General features: G+C 51.7%; 1 protein-coding gene and 1 long non-coding RNA gene across 3 annotated transcripts; both read right to left on the bottom strand.

Moving 5' to 3' along the window:
- Positions 1–1,039: 1,039 nt before the first annotated feature.
- LOC147914128 (uncharacterized) lies at positions 1,040–6,047 on the bottom strand. Of its 2 annotated transcripts, XR_015555828.1 has the most exons (5): positions 5,572–6,047; positions 4,918–5,120; positions 3,169–3,354; positions 2,899–3,001; positions 1,040–2,011 (listed from the first exon to the last, which is right to left on the bottom strand). It is a non-coding gene; the product is annotated as an uncharacterized LOC147914128 (long non-coding RNA). The 2 variants fall into 2 exon arrangements; XR_015555827.1 differs by lacking the exon at positions 2,899–3,001.
- Positions 6,048–9,453: 3,406 nt separating this feature from the next.
- ID3 (inhibitor of DNA binding 3) lies at positions 9,454–11,050 on the bottom strand. Its single transcript, XM_004425716.3, has 3 exons — positions 10,680–11,050; positions 10,481–10,563; positions 9,454–9,945 (listed from the first exon to the last, which is right to left on the bottom strand). The coding sequence occupies exons 1-2, from the start codon at positions 10,977–10,979 to the stop codon at positions 10,504–10,506; spliced, it is 360 nt and encodes a 119-aa protein (XP_004425773.1). The 5' UTR covers positions 10,980–11,050; the 3' UTR covers positions 9,454–9,945; positions 10,481–10,503.
- Between the last annotated feature and the right edge of the window lie 2,119 nt (positions 11,051–13,169).

The raw sequence follows: 13,169 nt of genomic DNA, 5'->3' as shown, positions 1-13,169 counted from the left end.
GCAAAGCCGCAGAGGCCTTGAGGTATTAAATAAAAAGCACACATTTTGGAAGCAGCCCCAATCAAATCATGATTCTGTCCCTTGCTGCTGCGTGACCTGGGCAAGTTATTTCACCTGCTCAGTGTCCTTGTCTGGAAAGTGGGGATAACACCTGCTTTATAAAATTGCTGTGAAGAAGCACCAAGCACAAAGCCTGGTGTCAAGAAGGGGCTCAGAGTACCTGAGCTCAGATGGGCTCCTGGCATGTCTTGGGTCAGAGGACTGGCTCTGTCACTCACTCTGTGGCCTTAACCAGAGCCCTTCTGCTCTCTGGGCTCTAGCTGCCCCATGTGTGACTTAGGGACTTCAAAAAGCTTATAAAGGATGAAATGAAATGATAAGAAAGTGCTTGGAAAAATAGAAATCAAATCCCCAACACACAACTCTGCTTTCTAGGACTTAACGATACTCGGAATATGTAACACATGATCAGAGGGGACATGTGGTATCTGGAGGAGTTGAATCTTCGGTGCTGTGGCAGACAAGAGAGATTTTCTGAAGGAGCAAGGGCTTGCTTAGAGGGTCTCAGAACCCCCTGTGCCAAAAAGAAACAAAAGCCCAGAGGGGTGAAGGGATTCAGCTCTCTGCTGCCCAGTTTAATCATCCTGCCCTGTCACCAACTTCTCCAAGAGAAGGGTGTGTGTAGGTGGGGAGGAAAGGAAGGAGTAAGGGAAAGTTATTGTCATTTATGGGCCACCTTTATACGATGCCAGTTGATCATTAGCCCCATTTTATAAAGAAACAAATGATTACCATTATTGTTATACAACTGGATTGGCCAAACGATGTAGAAGACCCAAGAATAAAATTAATTTGTCTGCAGTATGGAAAACAGAACTTGCCCAAGGGACAAGTAAAACAATCCCTTCACCTTTAAATCATCAGCAGAGGGAACCCAAACCCTTTACACGCCTCTCACCCATCCTTCCATTACCATGCCCTTAGCCCAGAGCCTCGCACGCAGTGAGTGTTCAAGAAATGAAAGTTCCTATCGCCCTCACCATTATTATTAAATTTATTACTACACATTCAATGCTGCGGATAAATAAAGGTAAATAGAATTCTCTCCTGTCTTTGGGGAATTCAGCCTGGTGAGAGGGAAGGGGGTGCAGAAAAATCTCTCTTAACACTTGTTCCACTTTACAATGTACACAGCACTTTTACATACAGCGTCTTGTTAAATTCTCAAAACAACCTTGTGAGAAAGACATTTTTCCCATTTTAGAGCTAAGGAAACTGAGGATCCATGGGCTTCAATGACTTGCCCAGACATTGTAAAATATGAATAAAATATGAAATAAAATAATTTTTGGAGGAAAAACACCTTGATTGGATTAACAGATGTGTTAAAAAGCAAGAAAGTGTACTAACTGTGTTAAGGCACACAGACCACAGCCTCGTTTTATTAAAGAATGTATAAAAGATAGTTTTTACTGAGTTAAAAAACCAGCCAGACTTTTAAGAGCTATCACTTATGGAGCAATGACTCTGTGCCAGGCACCTTTTATGTACTTCTCTGATCCTCACAACAACCCTGAAAGGCAGAAATGGTCAGCCCCCTTTCACAGATGAGAAGCTGAGGCTCAGAGAGGCAAAGCTAGGTGCCCAGGGTTGCACAGCAAGGAGGGGATAGGGCCAGGACTGGGACCCATGCTCTGACACGCAGGATAAGGGCTGGAGCCAGGAATTCCTCCCAGGTCAGTTTTGCCAAGGAATACGCTCCTGCCGAGAGATGAGCACCCTTTCTTGCCTCACTCCACAGAGGATGATGAGCAGGAGGAAGAGGGCAGGCAGTTCTCCAGGGTAAGAGAGCTTGTTTCAGCCCCTTTAGGAAGCCGCGCAGCACAGCACAGCCTTCTCCAAGTGTGTGTCCACGTTCACATGTGTCACTGTGTGCGAAGTTGGCTGGGTGCTGGGTTTCACAAAGCCATGTGATAAAAATCTGGTACATCTTGCTGAAATGTCAATTTCACTAAAAAAAAAAATGGAGACATTATGATGTTATATTAAAGCACAGATGGCTACAGAATGTATGAGAACACAAACTTCACATGGTATGCTGAGATAATGAATGACAACCAGCATTTGGGGCGTTCTACGTGCCAAGCACTAGTCTGAAAGTTCTGTATGTTAACTAATTTTATCCTCACAACTGTCTATGGTAGCAACGTTGACTATCCCCATTTTATAGATGCAGACACTGAGGACAAAAGAAGTTAAGTCACTTGTCCAAGTTCACACAGCTAGTAAGTGGAGGAGTGTGGGCACACGCAGGCATTTCAATAGCCAAATATCAGAACATCTGTATTATCCACTGTTTGTGCAACTGAAGGTTTACAATAAGATTTGCAGATGAGAACGACGATGAAGCAGCAGCCAGCTCCCCCTCCGCTTTCTCTTGATAAAATTATAAGGGCTGCCAATTGTGAGCAGCTCACCTGTGCCAGGTACTCTACCTCTGTCGTCTTATTTAATTCCTACAACAACCCCGTGGAAGGGGTACCATTGGGAGTTTTACAGGTGAAAAACTGAGGCTCAGAGAAGTGGTGTCACCTAGCTGGTCACATAGCTAAGGAGTGGCAGAGAGGATTTGAGCACGGGTCTGCCTGATCACAAATCTGCTGCTCCAGCCCTTGATTACACCTCCTCTGGCCTCCAGGTCGTGTCCCTCCTACCCCCGCCCCCAAGCCCTCTTCTCTTCTAGAAAGGGGTGCTTTCACGAGTGAGATGGTTCTGGATCAGGTTGAGCCTGGACAGGCGCACGGGGTCTGAAGCTCCATCCTTCCACCAGCTGATAACACAGCTGCCATGAAATAAGTACAAATCCCAATAATGAGACAGTAGTAGCTGGGCACTGACTGGGAGCATGAAGAGCTGGCTTTTAATCCCCAGGACCGTGATGGGATCTTTCCACATGACCTTGGATGAGTCACTTCTCCCCTCCGGGACTCAGTTTCTCCATCTGTGAAATAGGAATAGTAACGCTAGCTATGATCTACTGAGTGCCTACCGTAAGCTGGCACACATTCAGTTCCTGACTGAATCCTCACACAACTCTGTGCACAGGTTCCAGGATTCTGGCAGTATTACAGGGAGGAGACGGAGGCTCCGAGAGGCGAAGCAGCTTACCCACGGTGGGGGAGCCTGGAAGTGGAGGTGCCGTGTGGGAGCCCTGCTTTCAGTCCCTGCGCTATTCCTCAAGACTCCGGGCCGTCCGATGCTCCTGGATGTGCAGGAAAGGGCCCTGAAGAGCACAAATACTGGACAGGAAGTCCTGAGAGGCTGTGATTGGATTATGCCAACAACATCGCCACCCTAGAAAGATGAGGAAGGAATTATGTCAGGAATCTAACAACCATGCCAGCAAGCTCCGTTGTGGAGTCACTAGGGCCTACCAAATGCCAGACACTTTCCCTATGTCATCCAATTTAATCATCACAGCAACCATGTGAGGCTCAGAGAGGATTAAACAACTTACCTGTGATGGCATAGCTCATACAAGACAAAGCTAGGATTTCAACCAGCAACTGTCTGATTCCCCGACTCACAGAGGGAGAGTACCAGGAGGGCCACAGCGGCTGGGAGAGCCCAATTCTGCATGCTCCATTGGTATGTGCAGTTTTAAAAGAGCTGCAGACATCAAAAGCACTGGATGTGTTGGAGACCTGGGCTCTGACACTTACCCCAGGGTGACCTCTGGCAGGTCCCCTAACATCTGCAAACCTTGCAGGAGTGAAATGGAGGCAGCCCCCTCAGTCGCCTGTTATCACGTAGACTAAGATGCTGTGCACTAGTGAATGGCCTCTTTTGAACACTTTCTTGCCCCTCTCTTTATATACAGAGTCAAACCTGCAGTGGAAAATGCAACTGACAGGATGCGGGACCAACATCTAGGCCCCTCGAGGCCACCTGGATGAACCCTCGATGGAAGCTGGGATCGACCCTTCACACATCTGGACCCACTGCACGACCTGCCCGGGGCTCTGGTGGGGAACGGATGTGTGTGTCAGGGTGTGTGTTGGGGGGGGTTGTGGTTGTCTGTCCTGGCGATCCCCAAGTCCTCGTCCCCTCCCTGCATAACCTAGAGTGGCCCAGTACCCAGGTGTGTCTTGAAATCCTTTTTTTTCATGCTAGAAATGGCCTAGGCCAGACACAAAGTGAGGGGCAGTAAGAACCAGGATCAGCGAGCAGGGGGGTTATTCTGGGGCCACAGCTGTGACCTCTGGGGGTTCTTCCATCCCTTATAGGCTGTGCACTGGGTACCCTCATTGCCACACAACGCACACTTTTAGCCCCAAACCAACCAACTGCCAGCTGGCCAGCGACCACCTGGACTTAGGGGAATGAGTTCCATGTGTTTCCATAAGGACCCAGCTAAGCTCCTCCCCAGCAGTTCCTAAAAAGTATTCTTGCCCCTCCCGGGCTTCCAACTCACACTTGGTCACCTTGTTTCATTTGCTCCTAATGAGGGCAGGAGGGAGGGGACTGGGTGGCAATGACAATGAGACAATACTTTAGGGAATCACCATTCTCCGACTTCCTATTTCCAGATCCTCAGGGTGGGGGGCTGTGCAGCCCACCAGCCCCTTGCAGTCACTCTGTGAGAGCTGTGTGAGTCCCTAAGCCTCTCAGGGTCTCAGCTGCCCCATCTCTAAAGTGGGAATAACACTCCCTGCTCAGGGTAGGCACAGTATCACAAATAGGAAGCTGGGAGGCTTGGGTCCAAGTCTTGTCATTACTACCAACTTGCTGTGTGTCCCTGAGCAGGCTCCTTCCCCTCTCTGGGCCACAACTGTGACCTCTGAGGGCTCTTCCTCCCCTGCTAGGCTTTAGGTTCATGAACAAATGACAGAAGGTAAGGGAAGAGCACCAACTTACCTGTTAAACTTGGGTGGCTCCAGGGTGGGGTCCCCAGGAAGCTTAAGGCTTCCCTACCACAGCCAGTCTTACTGCCAAGCTGGGCTCCCTGTGACCACCGTCTGGTCCAGTGAGGGCTTCTGCCTCCAGCTTCTGGCACAAAGGAGGAGCAGGGTGGTGTTGAGGAGAGGGAGTGTCCCCACACGGAAGGTCAGCTCCACAGCCTGGGTGGTGAAGCGGGAGGCTATGGTCAGCCCTCCCCCAATGCCCCCACCTCGCAAGCAGGGAGAGGAATCTGAGTTCACAGGCCTACAGTGCCCTCCTCCCCTTATCTGGTTTGTCAAAGGCAACCCCCAAATCCTGGTCTCAGGGTGACCTACTACCCTGACGGACTGTCCACTGACCTCACTCAGAGACTGACTCACTAACCTTGGCCACTGATGCTGCCCAGACTGACCCTCACACCCCGTCTACTGAGCCGGGCCACAGACTGACTGCTGCCAACTTCTGCCCGCACTTATCGCCAAACCCTGCCACAGCCGGGCTGAACCCCAACTCTGGCCACACTCTGACCCCTCACCCTTTCAGACTGACCCCTGATTTCGGTCACAAAGCGACCCCCTGACCTTGCCACAGACGGACCCTTCACAGGAGAAATAATCAGAGAACAATTACACGCTAACTCGGAGTGAAACAGGACATCAGAGAGAAGAGTTGGGGGCTGGGTGGGGAGAACGACTGGGGCGGAGGGCAGAGGCTTCCCGGAGGACCCTGGTGGGCCAGGGGCCACACTCGGAAGGTCGGAGAGGCCGTGTGCGGGGCACGTCGCAGGCGCTCGAGGAATGCGAGTTGCCAGAAAGAATGAAGGAAGGAAGGAACGGGGTGCGATCCAGGGCGGCCGCCCGGCCAGGGCAAAGCTGCCGAGGCAGGAAGCGGGGTGGGGGCGCGCCGAGGCTGCGGCGGCCCGAGCGCAGCTGGGGGCAGCGCGAGAGCAGTCGGGTCAGCGACTCCGCTGGGTGGCGGCCCCCCAGGCCGGGAGGCTGGGAACCGGGAGGCCGCGCTGCTGGCAGAGCGGAGGGGGCGCCGCGAGGCTCCGGATGGGCTGGGAGCCCCGCCCGCAGGCTGCGGAGGGAGCCGGAGCCAGAGTGGAGCCAGAGCTCAGACATCCGGGCGCCAGCGAACACCTGCGAGCGGCCCCCAGGGCCCGCGTGGGGAGCGCGGGTCGCCGGGCCGGGGGCGGGGCGAGGGGCGGGGCCGGCTCAGCTCCGCCCAGCTGGGCCCCGGGCCACGTGGGCCGAGACTCCGCCCGCCCGGGCGCCGAGGAGCTGCGGGCGGGGCGCGGCTGTCTCCCTGGAGGGCCGGGCCCGGCAGAAGGGACCTTTAGAAGCAGTTCTGCGGGAAAGAGAGAGCGACAGGAGGTCTTTAGGGTGTAGTCTAGGGAATGAAGAAGAGTGGTGGCCATGAGAGGTGATGGGGCCGGGAAGACAGATAATTGAAGGTTGTCCGGCGCATCCACAGCTAGGGAGAGCTATAACTGGCCTTCTCGAAAGGGCACCATCTCCGGTGTCACGGGCATGAATTTGAATCCCTGCCTTGGTACTTAGGAGCTGTGTGGCCACGGGCAAGTTACTTCGCCTGTCCTGAGCCTGTTTTTTAATTTACAAAGTAAAAATCCCCTCCAAATGTCCGTATTTCAGAGCTGCTGCGATAATGAATGTAAGATACTCAGTTAATAGTGAATTTTGTATTTCAGGGAGCTTGGTAGATGCTTTATGCGTGTTATCTTTAATCTGAACCACAAACCTGCAAAGGATGTACCATCATCCCCTTTTTACAAATGAGAGGGAGATCTGAGGTGGCCTTAGGTCTTTCATTCAGCAAACACCACTGGGGACCAAGTATACGCCAGGCACAGGGAATGGCGAGGGGAAAGAGCTGGACTGGAGTAGAGGTGAGAACATGGGCTTTGAAGCTGGATGGAGCTGGGTTTACTAACGCTTACTGCCACTTCTTTGCTGTGTGACCTGCATCAAGTTACTCAGCCTCTCTGAATCTGTTTCCTCTGTAAAACAGGAATAATGATACCTACTTTGCTAGGTTGTGGTGAGGATTAGAGAAAATTATGATAAAATAGAGCCTGGCACCTGGTAGGCACTCCACAGGTGATTATGACAGAAGACACTATTCTCTTTCTGAGTTTTCCGACCTAGGGCCAAATTGCTTTCACTCTCTAATGACTAATGAGTTGGTGTGCTGGTTTCAGCTTTTGTCCCAGCCACCTGAACAGCTCAGTCTCAGCGGACTTGACAGGCAATTTCCTTGGAATTAGCTTGATAATACCTTGTAGGTGTGTGATGCATTTCAAAGAACTTTCCCATCATTATCTCCTGTCCGGGAAGGCGGCAGTACAAGAACGACCAGCTGTTGGGCAAGGGAGGAGAAAGGCTTGGAGAGGTGAAGTGGCTTGCTCAAGGTCACATGGCAGATGAGCGATTCAGCTCTTTCTGGCTTTCCACAGTCCCCCAACTTCTGAGTGAGCAGGAAGCAGCATGCTGTGGCAGAAAGGGTACAGGACGTTGAGTTCAGTGCCTGGCTGTGCTGCAATTAATGGTGTAATGTGGGGCCAGGTGCCTCAGAACTGTATCCTCGAGATCAGCAATCTTATACAGATGTGGGAACTGAGGCTCCAGAAAGGCAGTCTCTAGCCTGCAGTTGTACTGCTAATATGTGGCAGAGCAGGGATTTGCATGCTGTGTGGCTGTCTCCAGAGCCAGCAGAGCACACTTAACAAATGATCCAAGGTAGACCCAGTCTGGGTCTTGTACTTACTTGGTTTGAGGCAAGAGTTCCACATGGAGACTGAGGTCTTCCCAGGAATTGGAGGTCTGCTATTGCTCTGCGAAATCGTGTGTGTGTGCGGGTGTTCATTTTCTGAAGAGAGTGTTCATACCTTCCATCAGATCATCAGAGGAGACCAGGAAACAGGTCAAGAAATAATGGCCGGCTGGGAGGTTGGTTGGCAAAGACAGCAGTTGCCTCCCCACCACGTGCCCCTGTTCACCCCTGAAAGCTCACCAGGGTTAAGACGTGAAGGGTGATGACGTGACCTGTTTGTTATGAAATATTTAAGTAACTCATGCCAGGGGCCAACACACAGATGAGATCATATCATAAACAGGAATCTAGTGAGGCCAGGCGCCTGGTGGAGCCCACCTGGGGAGCTGCCAGGTGGGGGACAAAAGGGGATAGCTTGGGTTGGGGGTCTTCCCCTCTGCCCCACTCTCAGGCCTGCCCCATGGAATGGCCAGTCTCAGGCCCTGCTCCTGTCCACTACAATCGTAGTCACTGTAGGTAAGGTGACAAATCCCATCTCTGCCTCTCAAGGGGCTGTGAGAACCTTGCTCAGGCCCATTAGCCACTGAGCCTCAGTTTCTCCATTTCTGAATTAAGGATAAAGATGCTTACAGAGGGGCCCGCCCTATGGCTTAGTGGTTAGGTGCACGCGCTCTGCTGCTGGCGGCCCAGGTTCAGATCCCGGGTGCACACCGACACACCACTTGTCCAGCCATGCTGAGGCAGCGTCCCACATACAGCAACTAGAAGGATGTGCAACTATGACATACAACTATCTACTGGGGCTTTGGAGAGAAAAAGGGAAAAAAAGGAGGAGGATTGGCAATAGATGTTAGCTCAGGGCTGGTCTTCCTCAGCAAAAAGAGGATTGGCATGGATGTTAGCTCAGGGCTGATCTTCCTCACACACACAAAAGAGATGCTTACAGAGTAGGCTCCCAATGGAGGTGTTATGGGAAAGAAATACCAGAAAGAATGAGGGCTGTAGAGGGCCTCTTCCTCAAATTACCAGTCCAGGGTAAGAGTCTTCAACTACCTGCTGGTAGAGGAGGGATGGGTACCGGTATTTTCCAACAAGCACCAAAACGGTGATCCGAGTAACTGGAGATTAGAACCTCTGCTCCTTTTTCCAACTTTGGAAGCCCAAGAGGAAGCCAAACCAGAGAACATGAGAAAGGAAATGAAACCAGGCCCAGTGATGTTTCTTCTTCTCTGAAATGGATCTATCAACCACCACCCCTGTCTGGACACCAGGTGAGGGTCCACTCTTCCCCATCCCCTGGTAGCAAGACATCATGAATAATTAGTGATATTTAAGAGGACACCCATCTGCTAGTGTAGCAAAACAGCTCTCAAGGGACCTACGAACTGCGACTCAGGAGATCTGATTTCTGTCCCGAGCTCCCAACTTGCTTGGTGAGCTTGTGCCAGTCACCTCCCCTCTCCAGTCTTTCCTCACCTGTAAAATGAGGAGCCAGGGCCAGGGTCTTCTCTGCACCCAACCCTCAATGGATGTGGGGTTCCCATCATGAGCCCTTTCCATTCCCTCCTCCAACCCAGTCTTAGCTGGGCATTTCCCAATCTTCCTTTTAAGGGAATAAGCAAGTTTGCTTTCCCAAGCTCCAAGCAGGACATTTATATTATTTCCCCTAAATTCAGCCTGGTGAGAAAGTGTTAGCACTTAAGGAATCAAATTATATACACAGGTGTTTAAAAACCGTTTATTATGCAAAATGTTAACTTTTATAAAAAGTTTAATAATATACATCGCATGGTTACAGAAAGTCACCTTCCTGCAAAAAAGGTACAAAAGCTATATACTCTATTATAGAGTTCATAATCAGGGCAACAGAGCCTTTCTTCAAGGAGACCAGAAGACCAGCTCTACTGCTGCCTTGGCTGACTTTGGAGAACAGCCATTTCTCCCCACACCTCCACACTCTGCAAGACAAGTCTTTAAAACTTGGGGGTGGGGTGGGGACTGGGTGACGCTGCCAGCTGGTGCCCAGAGCTAGCTCTGGCTCTTTAGGCCACCCAAGTTCACAGTCCTTCGCTCCCGGGCGCCAGGTCCAGCCTCGAGGCAGGGGTTTGGGGAAGTCAAGTGGGCAGGGCGAGGTTGGGGCCCATCCATGCCCTCGGGCTTCCGGCCGTAGAGGGTCCCGGGTTCCCAGGCGGAACGGACGCCAGCACCTGCGTTCTGGGCGGGGGAGGAGAGAAGACCAGGGAGCCGTCAGTTTCCGCCGAGCGCGCCGAGGCGGGGGCCGTCCGCAGACTGGCCGGCGCCAGGGAGGAAACTTGGTCTCTACCTCCAGCTGATAACTCCGCGCCCCACGCAGCCCCCACCCAGTTGGCGCCAAAGGACCACAGGCGGAGCTTGCACCACCCACCCTCTTGGAACTGACACTAGTTGGGAGGGGGCTGTGGGAGACACGGCTCCCTTTACGATTCCAAACTGCAAACAGAACAGCTATTTTATTTCGTCGGACCTGAGCCTACTTTCTAGGGTCTTTGGCCACTGGGGGAGGGCAGGGGCACCGTGCGTTTAAGATTGAAACGCACACTGGATCGGAATTAGTTCCGTCATTCATTTGATGTGACCACCAGCGTCACTTGCCCCTCTCTGGCCTGGATTTCCCTAAACCGAGAGGGCAGCAATCCCTTAAAGACCTACTATCTCCAGGATTTGCCGTTTAAACACCGCCCTCCCTCCCACAGAAGGCGGGGATACTCACCTGGAGGTGCCAGGACGGCCAGGTCAGTGGCAGAATCTCCTCTTGTCGTTGGAGATCACAAGTTCAGGAGCGAGCTCGGCTGTCTGAGAAAAGGGAAAGGGGGGGAGTTACACATGGCCCTTGGGAGTTGCAGGGGTCCAGCAGCATCCCGGCCCTAAAGCTCAGCCCCGCCCCGGCTCCCGCGCACGCCCACGCGCACCTGGATAGGAAGATGCGGACCGTCTGGGGGTCCAGGAGCGGGCTCCGCCAGGACCACCTGCAGGTCGAGGATGTAGTCGATGACGCGCTGCAGGATTTCCACCTGGCTAAGCTGAGTGCCTCGCGGGACTCCGGGCACCAGTTCCCGCAGACGCGAGTAGCAGTGGTTCATGTCGTCGAGCAGGCTCAGCGGCTCCTCTGCGGCCGGACCTTTCCCGCGGCCCCGCGCGATGGCCAGACTACGTTCAGACAGACAGCACACCGCCTCGTAGCAGCCGCGCACCGGGCTCAGAGCCTTCATAGTGAGGATTTAGGTTGGAAGTGCCGAAAGGACAGAGAAAGCTAAAGAACCCCTACAGCAGCTTGCAATGCGCGCACGCTCGCCGAGGCCGGCACTTATAGAGCCCGCCTGGAAGGCACGCCCCTTTATGCAAAACGGTGCGCCTGGGCCCCGCCTCCGCCAACCCTGGGCGTTCACAACCCGGTTAAATTGCAAACAGGCTTCCTCCGGCTGGGCTGACGCCGAATACCGCGGAGCCGCGGATGCAAAGAATGAGGAAGCGCTGATACTGAGGAAAGGCGGGCCTCTTTGCCAGCAAGGATTTAAAAAATCACTTAAAACCATTAACTGTAAGAATTTGCCTTTTCCTGGCAGCGCCCCAGATCTTTGAGCTCCCCTGCCTCCTGCCGGTCCACCCACAGCCCAACACTGTTTCGAACCCACAGCTCCTCCGAGGTCATAAATCCCTGAACAGCAAAGAAGCTTTTTTTTTTTTTAAGCAAAAGATTTTTCAAGGGAAACTTGTAAGGAATTAGTGCCGCCTTGTTCCCCAATTTGCTGTTCGTCTGACCTCCAGACTCACTGGCGTCAGGAATTATCTTGTGACCAGAGGGGAAAAAAATTAATTGCGGTGAAGCTGAGGTTACAATGAAGAAAACAGATTTGGGCTAGGCACTGAGATTGCAGAAGGAGGAGGGGAAGGGGGTTTGAGCAAAGAACACTATTTATTTGAGCAACAGGGGAAAAGAAGGAAAAAAGAAGAAAGCAGCCTGAATCCGTGCTTTTTGCATGGGGAAGGAAAAGAGCTCCCCTGCTCCTGCCCCCTGCACTCCGTAAGAAGCTAAACATATGCCCAGTTGTGTTTTGGAAGTGAGTTTGATTAGAATTTTGGACGGGGTTTTAAATATGGGGGGACAGAAGGGATGAGTTCTATATAAACTTTTTTCGGAGTTCCCCACTGGGTCAGCGAATCTCCGAACTCTTGGTTTCCCCTTTCCCTCCACTCTCCACACACCTCTATGCAGAGAACAATAGTTTAGTAATTTCATCGCTCTATTGTCTGTTCCTTTCTGCTATGGAAGGGCAGGCCACCTGGACTTGATTATGCTTAGCCTTGCTGAAGTGGCTCCAGCTCTATCTGAGAGCCCAGGAAAGGGACCAGAGGACAGGCAAGCTAAGCCCTGTATTAATTGCAACAGGACATTGCACTCAGTATTCTTTGCTTGTCTTCTTGTCACTTCCCAGGACTTTGGGGAGTTTGCAGCCTCAAAATGCTGGTTTCCATCTTGAAATTGACCAAGTGGGATCCCCCAATGATTGCTTCCTTAATCAGTCAGTTGGTAAATATTTATGAAGTTGCCCCTCATAAAACAGTGGCTCCTGCTCTTAAGAATCTCACAATTTGGGGAGACAAGATTAACACAGGAAACAATTCAGTTCTACAGTATGTGGCACTGATTAGCAGGACAATGGGAGCTCAGAGCTGGAAGAGCTAGCTAAAATAGTCATAGTGGAGAGGACACTGGACTGGGAATGAGGAGTCCTAGGTTGACATCCCAGCCCTGCCAATCATTTGTTATGTGATCTTGAACAAGCCCAGGTACCCCAGCCTTAGTTGCCTTGTAAATAAAATGGGAAGATGGTGCTAAGTGATTATTTTAAATCCACTCCAACTCTAGAAGTCTAAGGCTTTATGAAATTTGGACAGGCATGTGCGAGATGGTAAAGGGCCCAGAGACGGGCTATGCCCAATGTCTCACCACAAGTAATGGCAGAGCCAACCCTGAAGCCTCATTCTTTGCCATAATACTGCAGGGCTCTGTGTCCCAAGAAAGACGTCTTCGAAAGATTGCTTCCTGGAACATTAGTGTTTTCAGGGACAGCCTCTTTAGTATAAGAAGGAGGAGGAAAATAACCTGTGAGTGGACAAGTCAGTTTATATATGCTATAGATGTCAAGTGAAGAGCGTGCCAGCTGTTTGGTTATGGGAAGGGAAAATGGTGGCGATGAAGACTCTTGAATGACCAAGTAGAAAACCCTGTCCTTTTCTATCATGCAGACTTCTGGGGTTTGTGGAAAATGGTCAAGCCCAGGAGGTTCTGGAAAAATCAGGGCCAGGCAGATTTACGTTCACATGCCCATTCTTCTCTTTTACTAACGATGTGAACTTTGGGTAAGTCAATTCTGTGCCTTGATTTCCCAATTTATAAA

Source organism: Ceratotherium simum, chromosome 22, assembly GCF_057802395.1.
Source record: "Ceratotherium simum simum isolate JZ-2026a chromosome 22, ASM5780239v1, whole genome shotgun sequence".
Classification (NCBI taxonomy): Eukaryota; Metazoa; Chordata; class Mammalia; order Perissodactyla; family Rhinocerotidae; genus Ceratotherium; species Ceratotherium simum.
This window is presented reverse-complemented; position numbering and strand designations above follow the sequence as displayed.

Bases quoted from the DNA above. Each gene is read 5' to 3' on its own strand.
- ID3 (XM_004425716.3), bottom strand. From the start codon at position 10,979: ATGAAGGCTCTGAGCCCGGTGCGCGGCTGCTACGAGGCGGTGTGCTGT. The intron at 10,564-10,679 runs GTGCGCGTGGGC...CCCTTTTCTCAG, and splicing joins GTCCGCATCTTCCTATCCAG to ACAGCCGAGCTCGCTCCTGA.